This window comes from Balaenoptera physalus (genome assembly GCF_965194825.1).
Source record: "Balaenoptera physalus genome assembly, chromosome: 7".
Lineage (NCBI taxonomy): Eukaryota > Metazoa > Chordata > Mammalia > Artiodactyla > Balaenopteridae > Balaenoptera > Balaenoptera physalus.
In genome coordinates this window covers 58539010-58555841 of record NC_138886.1, presented here as the reverse complement: position 1 = coordinate 58555841, position 16832 = coordinate 58539010, and the positions used below count along the sequence as shown (strand labels likewise).

At 37.3% G+C, this 16832-nt stretch overlaps 1 protein-coding gene across 5 annotated transcripts in view; it reads left to right on the top strand.

Moving 5' to 3' along the window:
- The window catches only part of PTPRD (protein tyrosine phosphatase receptor type D), a 2148784-nt gene that overhangs the window by 1976577 nt on the left and 155375 nt on the right, over positions 1-16832 (top strand). For 3 of the 5 annotated variants that reach the window (XM_082470803.1, XM_082470804.1, XM_082470802.1), the window contains 6 exons: positions 580-773; positions 3259-3285; positions 7267-7384; positions 13222-13809; positions 14243-14343; positions 15191-15450. In XM_082470803.1, the coding sequence (XP_082326929.1) occupies positions 580-773; positions 3259-3285; positions 7267-7384; positions 13222-13809; positions 14243-14343; positions 15191-15450 (1288 nt within the window). The remainder of the gene's footprint in view (positions 1-579; positions 774-3258; positions 3286-7266; positions 7385-13221; positions 13810-14242; positions 14344-15190; positions 15451-16832) is intronic. The other 2 variants (XM_082470805.1, XM_082470806.1) reach the window with 1 other exon arrangement.

Below are 16832 nucleotides of genomic sequence, written 5' to 3'. Positions count from 1 at the left end.
TTTCAAAAGCGCCTTCTTATCTTCTTGTTGCCTTTTTGTCTTGCACATTTCAGAGACACTGTTGCTCGACATTCAATTTTTGGCATCTGTTGTATGGAATACCTTTGATATGAGAAAAAAAAAGAGAAGAAAATCCATATAATCAAGAATCTTTTTTATTCTGCTAAAAAGAAACCTTAAAAAAACACACACACACACAACAATCAACAACCAGTTTTTGTTATTATTTCAATGCTATACTTCTTTGTGCTTTAATGCTTTGAACCTCAAAGCATCTTCCTTGGCTTTTGTACATTTTTTACATGTTTTTCTATTTCTCTGATACTCTTTTTTTCTTCCATTTTTCTTTTTTTTTTTTTTTTTGGCATCGGTCATGTTTTTTGATCTTTTCTTAAAAGGTAGAGCAGATTGGTTGAGCATTTTCCTTGGTTGAAAATGTTTGTATTCCACAAAGGAAACATGGTGGGTCTGCCTTTTTTTTTTTTTTTTTTTTTTTTTTTTAAACCTAAGTAAAGAAAATGCTCTGACTGGGTGGGACAAGTGCCTATAATTTTCTTTTATCCAATGATGTTGTTCCAGTTCCTAGTGGTCCTCCTCGCAAAGTCGAGGTAGAGGCTGTCAACTCAACATCTGTTAAAGTCTCATGGCGCTCACCTGTGCCCAATAAACAGCATGGCCAGATAAGAGGATACCAGGTGCATTATGTGAGGATGGAAAATGGTGAACCCAAGGGCCAGCCCATGCTGAAGGATGTCATGCTAGCTGACGCACAGGTAAGCCTCTGAAATTGCATATGTATATTTTTATAGGATACATTTATTTTAGTCTGTACCTTAAAATGGACCCCATTTTAATTTTGTTGGCATGTTAAAACTCCTATACAAACTTCTAGCTTTTTTTAAAAATTGAATTACAGTTGATTTACAGTGTTGTGTTAATTTCTGCTGTACAGTGAAGTGATTCAGTAATACATATATATACATTCATTTTTTATATTCTTTTCAATTATGGTTTATGACAGGATATTGGATATAGTTCTCTGTGCTATACAGTAGACTTCGTTGTTTATCCATTCTCTGTATAATGGTTTGCATCTGCTAATCCCAATCTCCCACTCTATCCTTCCCCCACTCCGCCTCCCCCTTGGCAACTACAAGTGTGTTCTCTATGTCTGTAGTCTGTTTCGTAGATAAGTTCACAAAATTCTAGCTTTCAAAACACATGATCCATATTTACCTTCTCAATCAGAGTTGACTTCAAGTGAGGAAGTGAATTGAAATGACACATCTGATTTAAAACATGTAACTGTTTTCTTAAAATACAGATGTACGGCTCTACAGCTATATCTGAGTTTGCCTTTCTGACTTCAAAAAAATTGGTTGACTTAATTAAATCAAAGGGAAGAATTTCAAACAGCAATTTTGCTGATAAATCTACTTTCTGCTGTGCTAAAAGTATTTGGAACTAAGTTGATCTAATTTCTAAATGTATGATTTCTTCCACTGAAGAATAGACATTCTTATTCAGGGAAAGGTATCCAGATAGTATTTTATTTAGTATTTCTTTGCCAAATTACACATCTAATGAAAATAATTGTTTCATTTCCCAGAAAATGAAGATAATGACAATGATAAAAATTAGAGTGTCTCAGGGTATTGATGAGATGCCCTATGCTGAGCCAAATTAATAAAAACTATTAAGAGTAGTTGAGAATGTGAGAAATTCTATCAACCCTAAGGCAGTGATTTACAACCATGTAGTCACAATTTGGTTTTGTAATATGTTGTTTAAAACAGAACATTAAATTTTTTTTCAGTTTTTAAAAATAAATTAGAAGTGATTCAAAGACAGTACCATAATAAATCTACCTGTACATATTTTTCTGAAAGGGAGAGGAAGATTTCAGTTAAGAACTGCCCTACTGGAGATTATACATAACCCATGGACTAGCTTACCTATGCTTGTTCCAATAGCGATGGGGTATTAGGAATAGGGGAGTGCTTTGCTTATCCAGCAAATTGGTAGCTGGGCATGGAAATGGATGGGATTAGTGAAAATATGAAGCTGTTTCAATTGAAAATTCCTTCCTTTGCATGAAAGTGGGGAAGATTATGAACAAAGTTGAAAACTGCTGTGCCAGATTGCCAAATTTTGCCTTCTTTTCTCTATGAAGATAACAGGGCTATAAAGGGCCCTGTTTTTTTACCCCAAAGTCTTTACTTTGTATTTTCTCCAAAGTCTTAATATAATCAACTCACAAAGGTACTTATGTTTGCTTCAGTTTCGAAACATTCTAACTAAAGGGGTCTGGCTTAGTGACTAATTTATCTTCCTCAAATCCAGTTGTATGGTTTTGGTTTGAAGGCCATTTCTATAAATTTAGTTGGAAATTCATAGTGTCCCTTAAGACTCTGGAAAAGGACCATTGACTTGCTTTTTTGTAAATATTTATTTTGTACTGCCCATAAAATAGAAAGTTCTTATAGTATAAAATTAATAAGGCCTTAACTGCTTACGTTTTATTTGGTGCATCTGCAATTACGAGAAATAAAATGATACGACCATCATGCTTTGATGTCCTTCTTCAGTTCATAGATAATCTTACATTATAGAACTGTAGTTCTGTTGCTGTTTTCATTGGGAATATGGTAGTTAGTGAAATTATATGATACAAAATGCCTTAAATATCAACTCAATCTTTTTTTTTTTTCTCCTCTTCTACTTTGGTCTTTCTTTATTATTTTGCTGATTTTCTTTGTGGTGTTGTTTTGGTTTTTGGTTTGTTTGGTTTTTGCTCATTTCATGTTCTCTTTAACTATTCGTTGAATTTTTTTTGCATCTTACAGGACTTCACTGGGACTGTACATTTTCAATATTAATGAAAGGTGTTCATCTAAATAGTGACTTGAGTTCTGTAACCTAGATAGAAATCAAAATAAATGTCACAACGTAGTGTGCATCAGCTTTTTGCTATGCCTTATTGATTCATTCCAATGAGCCATGCATTAAAAAAAATTAGCCAGTTTTAGTGGTAACAACATAGAACCTATTTACTTTTAACTTCTCAATTAGGAATGAAGGTGGCAGCATAACACACATATACTCTTTGGAATTTTATTGTACACACCTCTTCAGTTGCTTACTTCTTCTATTTTTTTTAATCTAAGGAGGACACCATTGCCTTTATCAGGCTACAAATTTCTCTTCATTTCTTTTTATTTTGTTTCCCTCCTCCCCAACCTTCTTAATCTCAATCAGTGGGAATTTGATGATACTACTGAACATGTGAGTAATTTTGGGCTGCTTTTTCAAAACAGATTATAAATGGTCGTTTTTTCTGATACCCCTCTTTCATTTATTTGTACTATGTCATCACAATTTGCTTGGATGCATGAACTAACAAATTATTTTTTAAAGTACTTCCACTATGGGGTACACTTTTCATTTTGGTTTTTGTTCTGTGAAATTGCTGTGATGCTATTGATTGCATAAGAAATATCGTGAGTTCATGTTGTTTTGGTGGCTGCTACTAACTCTGCCTTGTGACACAGTTAGAGGAGGCATGCTTTAAGTGGAGGTATCACAGACGAGAGATGTTGAGTTTGTTCTGGGCTGCTCATAAATCCTGCTCCAGAGTTACATATTCAGTGCATAACATGACCTAGATCTGGCACTAATGAACTCTATCTAGAAATGGCAATTCTCTGTTGTACCCATACAAATTTGAGTGAAATTGCATGAGTCATGTCAAGAAGCAGAAAGTATCTTACTGAGTGAAGAATTTTTTTTTTTAATATTTTAGTGAATGGACTGTGTTTTTTATTGAGAGTTTATTATGTATAAGGTACTGTGGGTGACACAAGACGTGACACCTGCCTTCTAAGTGCTTACAGTCCAGGCGCCTAGGAAGGATATAAAGTTCAGAAAAGTTCCATAAAATACAACAAAAGCGATGACCTCAAGCAGTGTATAATTAATTAATATTTGAATGGCAATATCAGTAAGAGCTATGAGTTCAGAGACAGTGGACCAGGATGGTAGAAGTCCTGAAACTTACTTGAGAACTTAACTGATGAGTAGGGATTGAAGAAGTAAAAGTGTGTGTCTGTGTATGTTGGTGAGTTGGAGGTGGGAATGTACTTCTAAAGGTCAGCACAGCAGAAGCAGTCAGTCAAGAGTGTGATAATAGTCAGGTGACAGTGAGCTTGGCAATTTGACAGGACTGAAGGATTCAAGTTAGTAAATTAATACTAAATACTACTAAGAGATTAAATTTTAATATAATGTTAGAAAAACCTAAAGTGTCAAGCTAAAGAGCTGGTCTTTAACTCTTCAGTCCTGGAGAGAGATAAAAAATTATTAAAAGGAGCAAAAAGATAAAGGTTGGTAGGAGGTATTCTTTTGTTTAGTAAATTTTTTTTTTTTGCCAAAACACAGGGCTCTTGTAGGGATTCTTGGTAAATATGATGGTCAAGCTATCACTTCTCATGAAATTGACAGTGTAGCAGTGTTTTATAAACTTCTTTGACCATGACCCATAGTAAGAAATGCATTATATGCCATGACCAATTCATGCATGTGTTTAAAATAAAGGTTTTACAAAATAATACCTTACCTTTAAATATATGCAAATTTTAATATTCAAGTATATTTCATTTGTTTAAAAAACACTGGTCATAAATGGCTAAATTGATTTCATGACCTACTAAATGGGTCATTACCTGAAGCTTAAAAATCAATAACTTAATGGATAGATTAGAGGGGAAAAAAATACAGTAGACAGGGAAACAGAGTTCTTTTCCTAAGTCGTGAAGTAATAAAAAATTTTTTTAAAGTTGAGCATCAGAAATGAAAAAGGGACAGTTATGATCAATGTTTTAAAGGAAGAATGGACAAAAACATACTAACTAGCTAAGAATTTGAAGAAGAAAAAGGGACCAAAGATCACTCATAAGTTTTGAAGATGCTCCACCATTCATTAAAATATGGAAGTAAGAAGGGGAGTCTGCTTCTGGGAATGACATTTAAGCTTTAGTTAAGTTGAAGTGGAGGTAACACTTGATAGTCAAGGGAAAACGTCCAACAAATATTTACAATGTATTGGGCTGGCCAAAAAGTTCATTCGGGTTTTTCTGTAAACTCTTATGGAAAAACCCAAACAGACATTTTGGCCAACCCAATACATGCCATTGGAGCCCTGGGGGGAAGTCAGGGCTAGAGATGAATTTAGGATATAGGCAGAAAAAAATCTTTAAGTTTTAGAGATGGATCCAGTTTTTTTTTTAGGACTAGAGAGAAATGCAGCAGATGAGTGACTGTGACAGAACATCCGGGAATGCCAGCTTTTAACAAGCAGGGGCAAGAAGTAGGGTGCAGATGGGCTAGGAGAACAAAAAGAGAGTGAGGAGCTGTGGCCCTGATATCAGTCACACTACCCCAGACAGAGGGTGTGGAAACCACTGAGTAAGTAAGTATGCCCACAGCTTAAAGAAAATGTAAACCAAGAGATGATGTGATCCAGGCAGAGAGAGGTGTGTCCAGCTGAGATTAGACCATGACAGAGGGCTCGAACATTTTGAGTGGCACTACTTACATTATCCTGTCACAACCTGTATGAGGGGAAGGACGTGTGTGTTTAACCCCAATTTTATAAATGAGAAATTTATAGAAGGCTCAGGGCATGTAAATTGCTTGCCGCACGATTTGGTGATAGAACCAGGCCTCGCTTCTTTTTCCTCCTAGCCTGGCCTGCTTTCATCAGTCATTCTGCGATATCAGGGGGACCTTGGAAACAATAATGTTGGCATTCACCCATCATAATTTTGGGAATCGCCAGTGTACCATCATTTTAAATGCTGCTCTCCGGTGGTTCACTTGGTTTTTATATTCTCTGTAATGTTTGCGAAACCATTCCTGAAAATAAGATCTCTCTCCCAGATTTAGTCTATTCATCTGACAGAGTAGTATTTCCAGTAGCTCTTCAGGATAGTATCTGAAATTCTTGAATTTCCACACTGGTGATATTCCTACACTTTCGAGAAAAGCACATTGTCGAAAGCTGTCATCCCTGGGATCAGAGTCAACCAGTGAGTTCTGTGGTGCCCATTACAGCCTTGCACAGAAAAATCCCACTGCTCTCCACACAATCTAATCCATTCACTAAACTCTCACTTGCGTTGTCTTTAGATGCAAAAGACAATGACATCTTATATTTTCTTAAATTTATCTGTATTCAATTTGAAAACATAGCTGTGCTAAAAATCTGAAAGTTTTTTTTTTTTCCTTTGCTGTGCATGTATTGCACCAAGGAAAATATCAGAACAAATTAATAGCCAGCACTCTATCTAAAGAGTCATGTAACTTCCCATGTAGAAGAACAGTTCTGCGATTATCTTCTCTTATAGCCACCACAGCTTTGGGTCCTTACTAAGAGAAAACTAAGAGTTTTGATAAATAGTTTGTGATATTTAACATTTTCTACATTGTCGGAATTAATTGAACACATATTCCTGATGTAGTAGAGCAAGTCCTGTTAATGTGGTTTTATGGCCTGGCCTCCAAATCATTAGAAAATTCTCCTTAGTTTATAATGATTTTAGTCCATAGCCTATACAACTAACCAATAATATACTATTTGAGTCCTAAGAAACTTCTCTGGCTCTCTGGCTATCTAGGGCCGACAGATCAGCCGTTTGGTAAAATATTTACATGGTGATAATACATACTGTTTGGCATCAGCCCCATCCACAATCTGAGGCCAGGCTACAGTGGAAGCACATGGAGCGCAGCTGGCGTATCATAGCAGCTAGAGCATGGATTGCTCACTACAAGCCACACATTGTTTTAAGTGTTTACCCAACATAGCTCATTTAATCTTTTAGTAGCCCTAGACGGTCCTAACATTCCAACTTTCACGTGGGAAACTGAGGCACAGACGGGTTAAACTCACTTGCCCTGAATCACCAAACTAGTAAATAAGGAAAGGCATGTTTAAATTCAATAATTCAGGAGGTCTGACTCCAGGTTTTGTGGTTTTGACTACTACCCCTTAGAGCTGCCTCTTAGGATGGCTGAAGACCCCACTTCAGTGTCAGCATGAAGACAGATCATCCACAGCATGAGCTCTAGGCATGAAGCTTCCAGTGCTTGGCATGGCTGCAGGGAATGTTTGCGCATGCGCAGAAGGAAGGTGGCTGCCTTGATTGTTCCCCCAGGGCGTTTGCGGTGTATGTTTTGAATCAATGTTACTCCCTTGTGTCATTTCAGGACATGATTATTTCTGGGCTACAGCCTGAAACTTCCTACTCCCTCACTGTCACAGCCTACACCACCAAAGGAGATGGAGCTCGCAGCAAACCCAAACTGGTGTCCACCACTGGGGCAGGTAACTGTATCTGTGCATATATGTATCTTGAATATGTTCCCGGCAACAATAAAGAGTAATTTTCCAAATAGTACAGGTGGTTTTGGTCAGAGGGAAAAATGTACAATGGTCAACTTTAGTGATTTTTGATATACAGTTCAGAGGGTAAAAATAACTGAATAACCTGCTTTACGCAGATTATTCAGTCACTCATTCAACAAATATTATTTGAGCACCTATACTATGTATCAGGCACTATTTCCAGTACTTTGATAGAACAATCAACAAAACAAAAAGACTCTGACCTCCTGAAATTTATTTTCTGACTAACATAATTAACTAGTGAATAAATGAGTTCTATAATAATAAAATGCCAGGAAGTGATTATTATCAAAATAAAGGTGTGTGGGCATTAAGGATGGGGCAGTCCCTAAGGACTGTTTTAGAAAGAGTGATGGGAGATCTCTTAGGGGCAGGATATTTGAGCTGAGACTTGAAAGATGTGAAGGAGCAAGTCCCACCAGGGTCTGGAAAGCAGACCATCTAGGGAGGGAAATCACGTGACAGCTTCACCGCCACCCCCTCCTCCCCAGCAGCAAACCTTGTTAGAAGAGCTGCTGTCTTGAACTGGGTTGTTGACTTAAAGTTTTATTTTTTGTCATGTTCTCCTCCTCACCCCTTGCTGTGGGGATTCTAAAGAGGACAAATTGCACCAAAGATGGGAAACAGAAAAGAGAATGAAGAAAAGCAAAAAGACTAATACCAGATTGCTCCTTTCTGAAGAAAAAAGCTTCTTAATGCTATTTAGTCTCACTTTGGTTGGCCACATTAGGAAAACAGCATGTCCGAAGACCTGACATTATAAAACCAATAAATTAAGAGATAATTACTGTAGGAATCTTATTCAGTCCCTTTATGTAGAAATCTCCCATGGAACATTTAAGCTATGATTTGATTTATTCCTCCTGAATCACTTCTCGCACAACTTTTTAGGAACACACCTCGATGTAAAGGCATAAAGCAAAGAACAGCTGTGATGTTGAGGACCCTCCTGGGTGCCGTGCTCACTGCCAAATTTGTCTAAATGTCGTAAGATTTGCCTCACTCATATCCCGCCACCTGGAACTGCCTCAAGCAGCAGGATTACAGATGGCAAAACTCCTTCAAGGCAAAATTTTCTGGGCCTTTTCTTTTTTTAATACCATTGTATCAAGTTTATTCAGTACCCTGCATAGGAGATACGGTGCACGTTCAGTGGGGACATGCTGACTGTCTAGCTATGGAATCAGCCTCTATTGGAATGTAGACAACGGAGGGTAAACCCCTGAAATTGAACCCCAAAGTGAAGAAAATACATTTCCTTCACCCATATTTATAACTGTGTCTTAATAAGCCTGAAATGTCTTACATGAAGCATCAAACTCCTATTGCCCATAAGATGGGGAGGTCCTATAATGAGGACAAAAAAGTAGAGGATTTATCGCCAAGGGATGCGAATCCTAGAACAAGGAATGATATTGCCTATTTTAATGTCACTAAGATTAGCTCATCATTTTTTAGTCACCATACAGAACATTATTTAGAATTGTGGATCTTATATACAGAATTATTTTGCAATTTGCATTCACAATTTCAGATCTTTCTTAATCAATGGAGACTTGGGTATTGAGGAAATGCTTATAATTTAGATGTCTGCACATTTATTTTCTTGAGACCTCCCTACTGATCCTGGGTGGGAGATGGGAGAATCCAGATTTATAATCCTTCTAAGAGAAAAGCTCTAGTTTTCTTTGCTGCCAACCTATAGTAAAAAACCATTCTAAAGTCATTATTGAACAGATTAATTTGCTTTGCTTTATATAGTATTACAAAAATCCCTTGTATTTATATAACTATGAAGAATTACTGAGTTTATCTCACAGATGTGAGCTCCTAATAACCACAATTATAAGGGCATTTAGTTATAGCTTCCATGGAGAATTCAGGAATTCTCGTGAAATTTTATTTTAATAGTAAAATTCCTGGTTTTAGGATATGTTTCTGTATAATACATTGTTTCTAGAATCTGTGAACAATCATATCTTTGAAATAAAAATACAGGCCATAACTTAAGCAATCCATGTAGGATTCATGTAACCTGAGGGATGCTTTTGAATAAAATGTTGGCTTTTATGTTTCAATGATTATGACATTTTTGTAGTTTCTTTGTTAATACTCCCATTGCTCTGTATCATAATAATTGGTCTACTGCCTGAAATCTTGTGGTTTTAGGCATATTCTTTGGTTTGAAATTTTCTCTGTATTTTTACATGAATTTCACGACTGTACTGAGGAGCTATGTTTAAGGATGAGAGAAAAGATGACAATGACATAGAATTTGGAAGTAATAGGCTTAGGTTCAGTCATTTATGATTGTTGCTACTTAGGTGCTAAGTTAAATTGAAGCTAAGTTTAGAGCCATTGGGACTGAGTGCCTTGGTTGATCTCCAATGATTGCTCTTACTAGGAAGAAGTAAAGGGCAGTACATGAGTACCATTTCTGAAGTCATGAGAGATTTTTAAGAGGAAGAATACAGTAAGGAGATAAGAATAATCAAAAAGGCAAAAGGGAGAAGAGATTATATGTCATGGCATAAGTTAGAGTTAGCTTATTTACTGTGCAGCTGGGCCTTCTTCTTCCAATAAGTTCACTAACACACTGCTAAAAATGACCTCCAACTCCCAGAGTAAGTATTTAAGACTCTTTTCCTTTTGCCAGTCTGCCAGCTCCTAGGCTGGAGTAAGCAGACCCACTGACCCTGCCACTGCATGGCCTTTAAAACTGGCCCACACAATAACCCTAAGGCATTAGAACCTTGGACCCAACTCCACATGCAGCACCATCTACTGGTCCTCTTCATTTCTCCACCTGGAGTGTGCACTGATCAGAGGACAAGGGCCCTGCATTATCCATCTTCTATTTTCCCACCCAAATGCCTGCATGCCATTATATAAGTCCTTACATAAAGTGAGTAGTTGGTAAATGTTTCATACATAGAATTTCTGGAAGCCAGAGATGGAGTGGGTTTCATTGCCAATACGTGCAGTTTGGGAGAATTCTTCTTAACCATTCATGCAATGTTGTAGAACTCTCCTCATTCCTTTTCCCTTTTTTCTACTTGTTACTCCCTGGATGAAATACCACAACTGTCCATAACCCTTACCCTAGCTTATTTAAACTGCATCTACTATTCACACATTTGGGGAGATTTTAGGTGTTCCCTTCATGTGGCTAGCCTCTCCTGAGGCAATGCTGGGAGTTCTTCCTCTAGCTGCCTCAGCTTTCATTTCTTTCTTGAATCCTTCACTAGTGCATCTTGTTGCTTCCAGGCTGATTGTCTCATAGTTTTCAGGCTTAGTGAAACTTCTGCCAGGGAAAGGAGTGACTGTCTTGGCAGTGGAGAGCAGACCGAGGTGCTTCTGGCACAGCAGTGGGAACCAGTAGATCAGAACTGATGCTCTTACTTCTAGAGCATTACTTTGATTTCATGATACTAAGCCCACAGTGTTTATATCCCAGAACAAGAAAGGGCATGCCAGCATCAAAAACAAAAGGCATTAGTGCAACCTAAGCTTTGACTGTCACAGAAGAATAGATGTACATTTGCATAAGGCCATGAGATTTTTTTTTCTTAGAATTTAGGAGTTTGTTAAATTTCTCCAAATTTGTACCATAGCAATATTATGAAGTGAAACACCAGATAATAAAAGCATACTCATATATGGCTGACGAATATTATTACAATGCAACCTATATTTGTGGTTGCAGGAAATTTTAAATTGTTTTATTTATCCTCCCTTTACATGCATCTTATAGAAACAAGGTGCACAGTGTATTTATTATGATGCAGTTCTTCATAACCAGAGTTTTGAAAACTTTTGATAAATATTTTTAATAAAATATATTGTCCCTGGAAAATGTGGAGACCTAATTGTTATGTTTTTCCCCAAAAGTTTCAACCAGGTTTTGTTTATTGAAGGATGTATTTTCTGCTGAAAGGCCCTTTTTTTTTTCTCAGCAGAATCTCAAATGTTTAATTCTTGACGTCATTGATATTTTAATGGGCAAATCATGTAAATACTATATACACATAGAGAGAAATTAAGGGTACTTGCCAATATCTATTTTAAAGTGATTTTTAAAGAAAATAATTTTAAATATATTTAAAATAAAAATAAATGGAATAATTCAAGCACTCACCAACTTATGAATGGGTTTGTTCTGAGAGTTTCTTAGTTGGTTAGTAAGATATCAGATACACCTTTCCATGAGAAACAGTGAGTCTACAGTTTTTGGTTTGGACTGGTTTGGTTTCTGGGTCAACCTTCAGCACGTGTATATAATTGCCATTAAAAACTTCAGGAACTACTTTCCCAAACATGATGAACCCACTTACTATGAACTTATCCAACATGTGAAACAAAACTATTATATTACTTCATTGGTTAAGGATAGAAATACCACAAAGAATGTGTTCTTGGACAAAGCACACCACTACTGGGGTCTGAAATATATAGTGAGCAGGTTAACCAAGTAATTTCTGAAGTTAATATTCTGTATATTATCTCAACATCTTTCGAGTTTGTTTTTGTTTTTAACATATCTACATCCCTATGATACTATTTTTCATTTCCTGTGTATTTTTCATTGCCATTAGTGTAAGCTTTCCTCCCTTTTGACCATATTCTCTCCCCTTTCTATTAACTTATTTTTAATTCTGGTAATACTCTTTTCCCCTCCCTCATCTTTGGACTATTTCCAAAGAAACTCCTGGCTCTGTGTTGTTTACCACTGTCCTTGTCTGTGGATTCCAGGAATAATTACTCTTTGTTTAAAAAAAAAAAAAAAATACGGTTGTAATAATACATTGAGTATATTAGACCAATTCACATATCTAACTCATTTAAGTTGAAAAGAAATTATGTACTTAGCCCCTGACCACAAAAACCTTAATATTCTGATTATTAATAATTATTATTATTAATGAAATGTAAAACACTGTTCTAAGACATTTACATGCATTTCCTCATTTAATATTCATAACAACAATATGGGGTAGGTCTTAATATAATTCCTGTTTTACTAGATGCAAAACTTGATGAGGATGACTGATGTGGATGGTATAAACAAAAAATGCAAATTAGATCCACAGTAAGTCAGAGCAACATTATTTTACATTACTTTTTTTTTTTTTTAAACTTATAATCAACATACTAGTTAAATTGTTTGGGCTGTGGATTCAGACAGACCTATGTTTGTCTCAGCATCCTCACTTATTACGCATCTAACTTTGCACAGTTTTCTATCTCTCTGTTTCATTTTTTTATTATACAAAGTGAAGATAATAACTAAGCAGGGCACATAGTCAGGAGTGAAGGATGTAAATCAAGTGAGATGCTACATGTAATGCTCTTAGTACAGTGCCTGGTACATTGCATGTACCTAGTAATTAAATATATTTTAATTATTATTCTTATTCGCTGTACCTAATTGGCTAATCCTTACAGAGCTTCATTCCTCTGCGGCATGAACCTCTATGTATTAAGATTCGAAATGTGAAGATGTTTTTAAAAATCTCCTTAAATTATCATTTCAATAATAATTCCTATTTTCTGTCCATTATCAAATTCTAATATCTCACCCTACCTTAAAAGAGTATGAGAAGGAGCATGTTTCCACAAAGACATATAGACCAAGCCTTGGCTTTTTTTATAAGTAAAGGCATGGAAATGCCCATGGAGTGGCATTCCCGTTCACCAGTGATTGAAATGCGAACACCATGTAGGGTGGTCTCACCACTCCCTCCTGTGTGCTCCAGTTCCAGGGAAACCCCGGCTTGTGATTAACCACACTCAGATGAATACTGCTCTCGTTCAGTGGCACCCCCCTGTGGACACATTTGGACCCCTCCAGGGCTACCGTCTAAAATTTGGCCGGAAGGATATGGAGCCACTCACTACTCTTGAGTTCTCCGAAAAAGAAGATCACTTCACGGCGACAGACATCCACAAAGGAGCATCGTACATCTTCAGGCTCTCAGCCAGAAACAAAGTGGGCTTTGGGGAGGAGATGGTGAAGGAGATTTCTGTTCCAGAAGAAGTCCCAACTGGATTCCCTCAAAACCTCCACTCAGAAGGCAGCACGTCAACCTCTGTCCAGTTATCTTGGCAGCCGCCTGTCCTGACAGAGAGAAATGGCATTATCACCAAGTACACCCTTCTGTATAGGGATATCAATATCCCTCTTCTTCCAATGGAGCAGCTCATTGTCCCAGCTGACACCACTCTGACACTCAGTGGCTTAAAACCAGATACCACATATGATGTAAAAGTACGTGCTCACACGAGCAAAGGCCCCGGGCCGTATAGTCCCAGTGTCCAGTTCAGGACACTGCCTGTGGATCAAGGTAGGATTTGTCTGCTTACGGCCTTTCTCCCTTAAAGGAATGTCGGTCTTTGGAAATCAGTATTTTGAAGCTATAAATAACTGATCGGCCCATTCATATTAATAGGTTCAGCAAAAGCAAAAAGGTAAAGTATGTAAAACTTAATATGTTTTGGATGCCTTAGATCTCAGTTAGAGAATGCCAAGCAAGTCTGGCTGACAGCACCCCAATGTTCTCAGGTAAGGAAAACACAATATAGTTGACTGAATGGGAGAGAAAGGAGAGATCCTTATGAGAATGAGGTGTTAAAATGAATGCTCTTAACAGGTAGGCAAATCACACTTCTCTGTCTGATCCAAGTAGATGGCATCTAGCTTAAGCCCTCCCGTCCGTGGAAAAGGACGAGTCATACGTTTTTAGGAGTAGTTTAAATACACTGTTTTTCCTTTTCCAGCAGTGTTTGCAAAAAATTTTCATGTCAAAGCAGTAATGAAGACTTCAGTGCTACTGTCTTGGGAGATTCCAGAGAATTATAATTCTGCCATGCCTTTCAAAGTAAGTTGTTTTCTAATGTGTAAGAAGATATCACCGGTAAAAGTGGAGGGGGCAGGTCACCTGGGTAAGTTACTTACAAAGCATACGGACTGCTTTGAGTCGGCCATGCATACTTGCTGTTTTCTCTTCTTATGTGGCTTTCACATAACAGACTGAGTCAGGCTCTTTGGCAGTGTGACCTTTCCCCTCTCGAGAGGAGGCAGGAGCTCAAACCCAGGGCCGGCATTCTTTGTGGGTCACCTAGCACTTCCAAGTTGAACTTTTTACATCTAAGCTAGTGCTTTTGTTTTTTCATCAGGAAATGAGATTTACATGGTTTCTACCTGTTTGTGATGCAGTATCCTGGGATTTAAGTAATTTGTTAATTGGCCTGAATTCTTTGAATATTTTAAACTTCAGTTTCCCATTGAGAGATATTGGCAAATGTTGGCAAGAAGTACAAGTCTGTGAAAGAAAGAATAGAGAAACATTTTTGAAAGTAAAAATATATTTGGGAACAAGAATGGAAGTGTTTGGAAAAAAGTGGTGTGGATGATGCATTGAAACGTAGAGCATTTCTGCCAACATTCCCTGAAGATCACAGACAACTGACGGGCCAAATATTGTTAAGCTATTGTACATTTCTTTGTGTATTTTTGATAGACTTAGAAACATTGTGTCATTACACAATAAGAAACAAAAGAAAACTGATGCCATCTCTAGAATTTATGAGCACTTACGGGCTTAGGAAATGCCCCAAATTAGAAATGACCCATATGTATTTTCCATAAGCAAGTACCATATTAGTTAGAAAATATTCATTGCCTGACTGATAACCAAATCTCTTTGACTGGTTGTATCTCTCTAGATTCTTTATGATGATGGGAAAATGGTAGAAGAAGTGGATGGCCGAGCTACCCAGAAGTTAATTGTCAACCTGAAGCCTGAGAAGTCATATTCATTTGTGCTGACAAATCGTGGCAACAGTGCTGGGGGGCTGCAGCACAGGGTAACCGCAAAGACTGCACCAGATGTTCTACGTACCAAGCCTGCCTTCATTGGGAAGACCAACTTGGATGGCATGATTACCGTGCAACTGCCTGAAGTACCTGCAAATGAGAATATAAAGTAAGTTGATCGAAGGTTAGGGCTGAAGGATAGAAATGCATGTAAGCAAGAAAAAAAAGGTTAAATCTCGGGAATATGTGGTCATAAAAGACTATATTGCCGTATGTAGAGTGAGAGTCTTCTGCACAGGCTCACAGTTTCGTTATTCAAGTTCTGTTGCATTGTGTTCTAGAGTTCATTGTGACACAGATTCTCACCACTTTAACATTAATGAGAGTGTTTTTTTACATTCCAGAAATGATATAATTTAGGAGAGACAGACAAATAGAACATGAACCTTACCATAAAGAAGTTTACGTCGTAGTGTATAGAATGATGTGAATAGTCGAATAACTGATATTTGGCGAACGTTATTGTAATTGTGAGGAATTCTTAGAAAATACTACAATGCTAAAAGAAACTTTAGGAAATTGGATACAAAAAAACCAGTATAAGACACTGCTGTTTTACATGTGTGCTGAAAGATGGGAGAAATTTCAACAAGTTAAAGTTCAGAATGACATTAGAAGAAACATGAAAGCTAGAAAATGTAATCTTTTCTGGTTTGGATGGAGCACAGTGTAGAGGCCAATGGGCCTGAAGTGGAAATTAAATCCAGTCAATTAAGTAGTTTGTTGGTTGTGTATAGCCAGTTGATGGTAGCCAGTAGAAGAAAAAAAGTGTTTTCACCAAAGTATATTACGTATGAGTACTGTGGTAGACCCCGGAGAACAAAAAAAGAGGATGTGGTCCCTGTCTTCAAAGAGTTTACCATAGAGTGAGGAATACAGAGAAATAGACAGATGTAATATGTGCTAGCGATAGAGTCATACTCTACCTTAACAGTAGCTAATCCAGAATGAAATGGGTCAAGAAAGTTTCTGAATTTAATCTCGAAGGACAAATAAGAGGCATACAAAAAAATCAGAGGGAGGAAATCGTATGCAAAGGCTCATTAGTAAAGGAAGCAAGTGATTCTGTAAGGCACGTGCTCAGAGAGCCAGGGCAAGAGTAGTGAGAGGCAGGTATACAAGAGCCCAGTTGTGCTCAGAAGTTGGAACTGTATCCTGTAGATAGTGACAATCCATGAAAGGACTTTATGCAGGAGAGTGGCATGATATCATCTGTGTAATACCCAAGTTTCCTTCTTTTCCATTTTAGGAAATATTTATTGTGTGTCTGCTGCATGTTAGGAACTGTGCTCCTGGCTTGGGATAAGACTAAACCCTTTGTCATTTCTTCTGTTCCACATGATCAAGTTTGGATGAAACTTGCTATGAAAGGTTTGAAGGTCAAGCAGAGGCATTTATACATAATTTATGGATGGTTGGAGCTTTTACATTTAGTAGCAATCTGGTGACATAATTTAGGAAAGTTCTTAGGGAAGATGGCTCCTGAAGGCA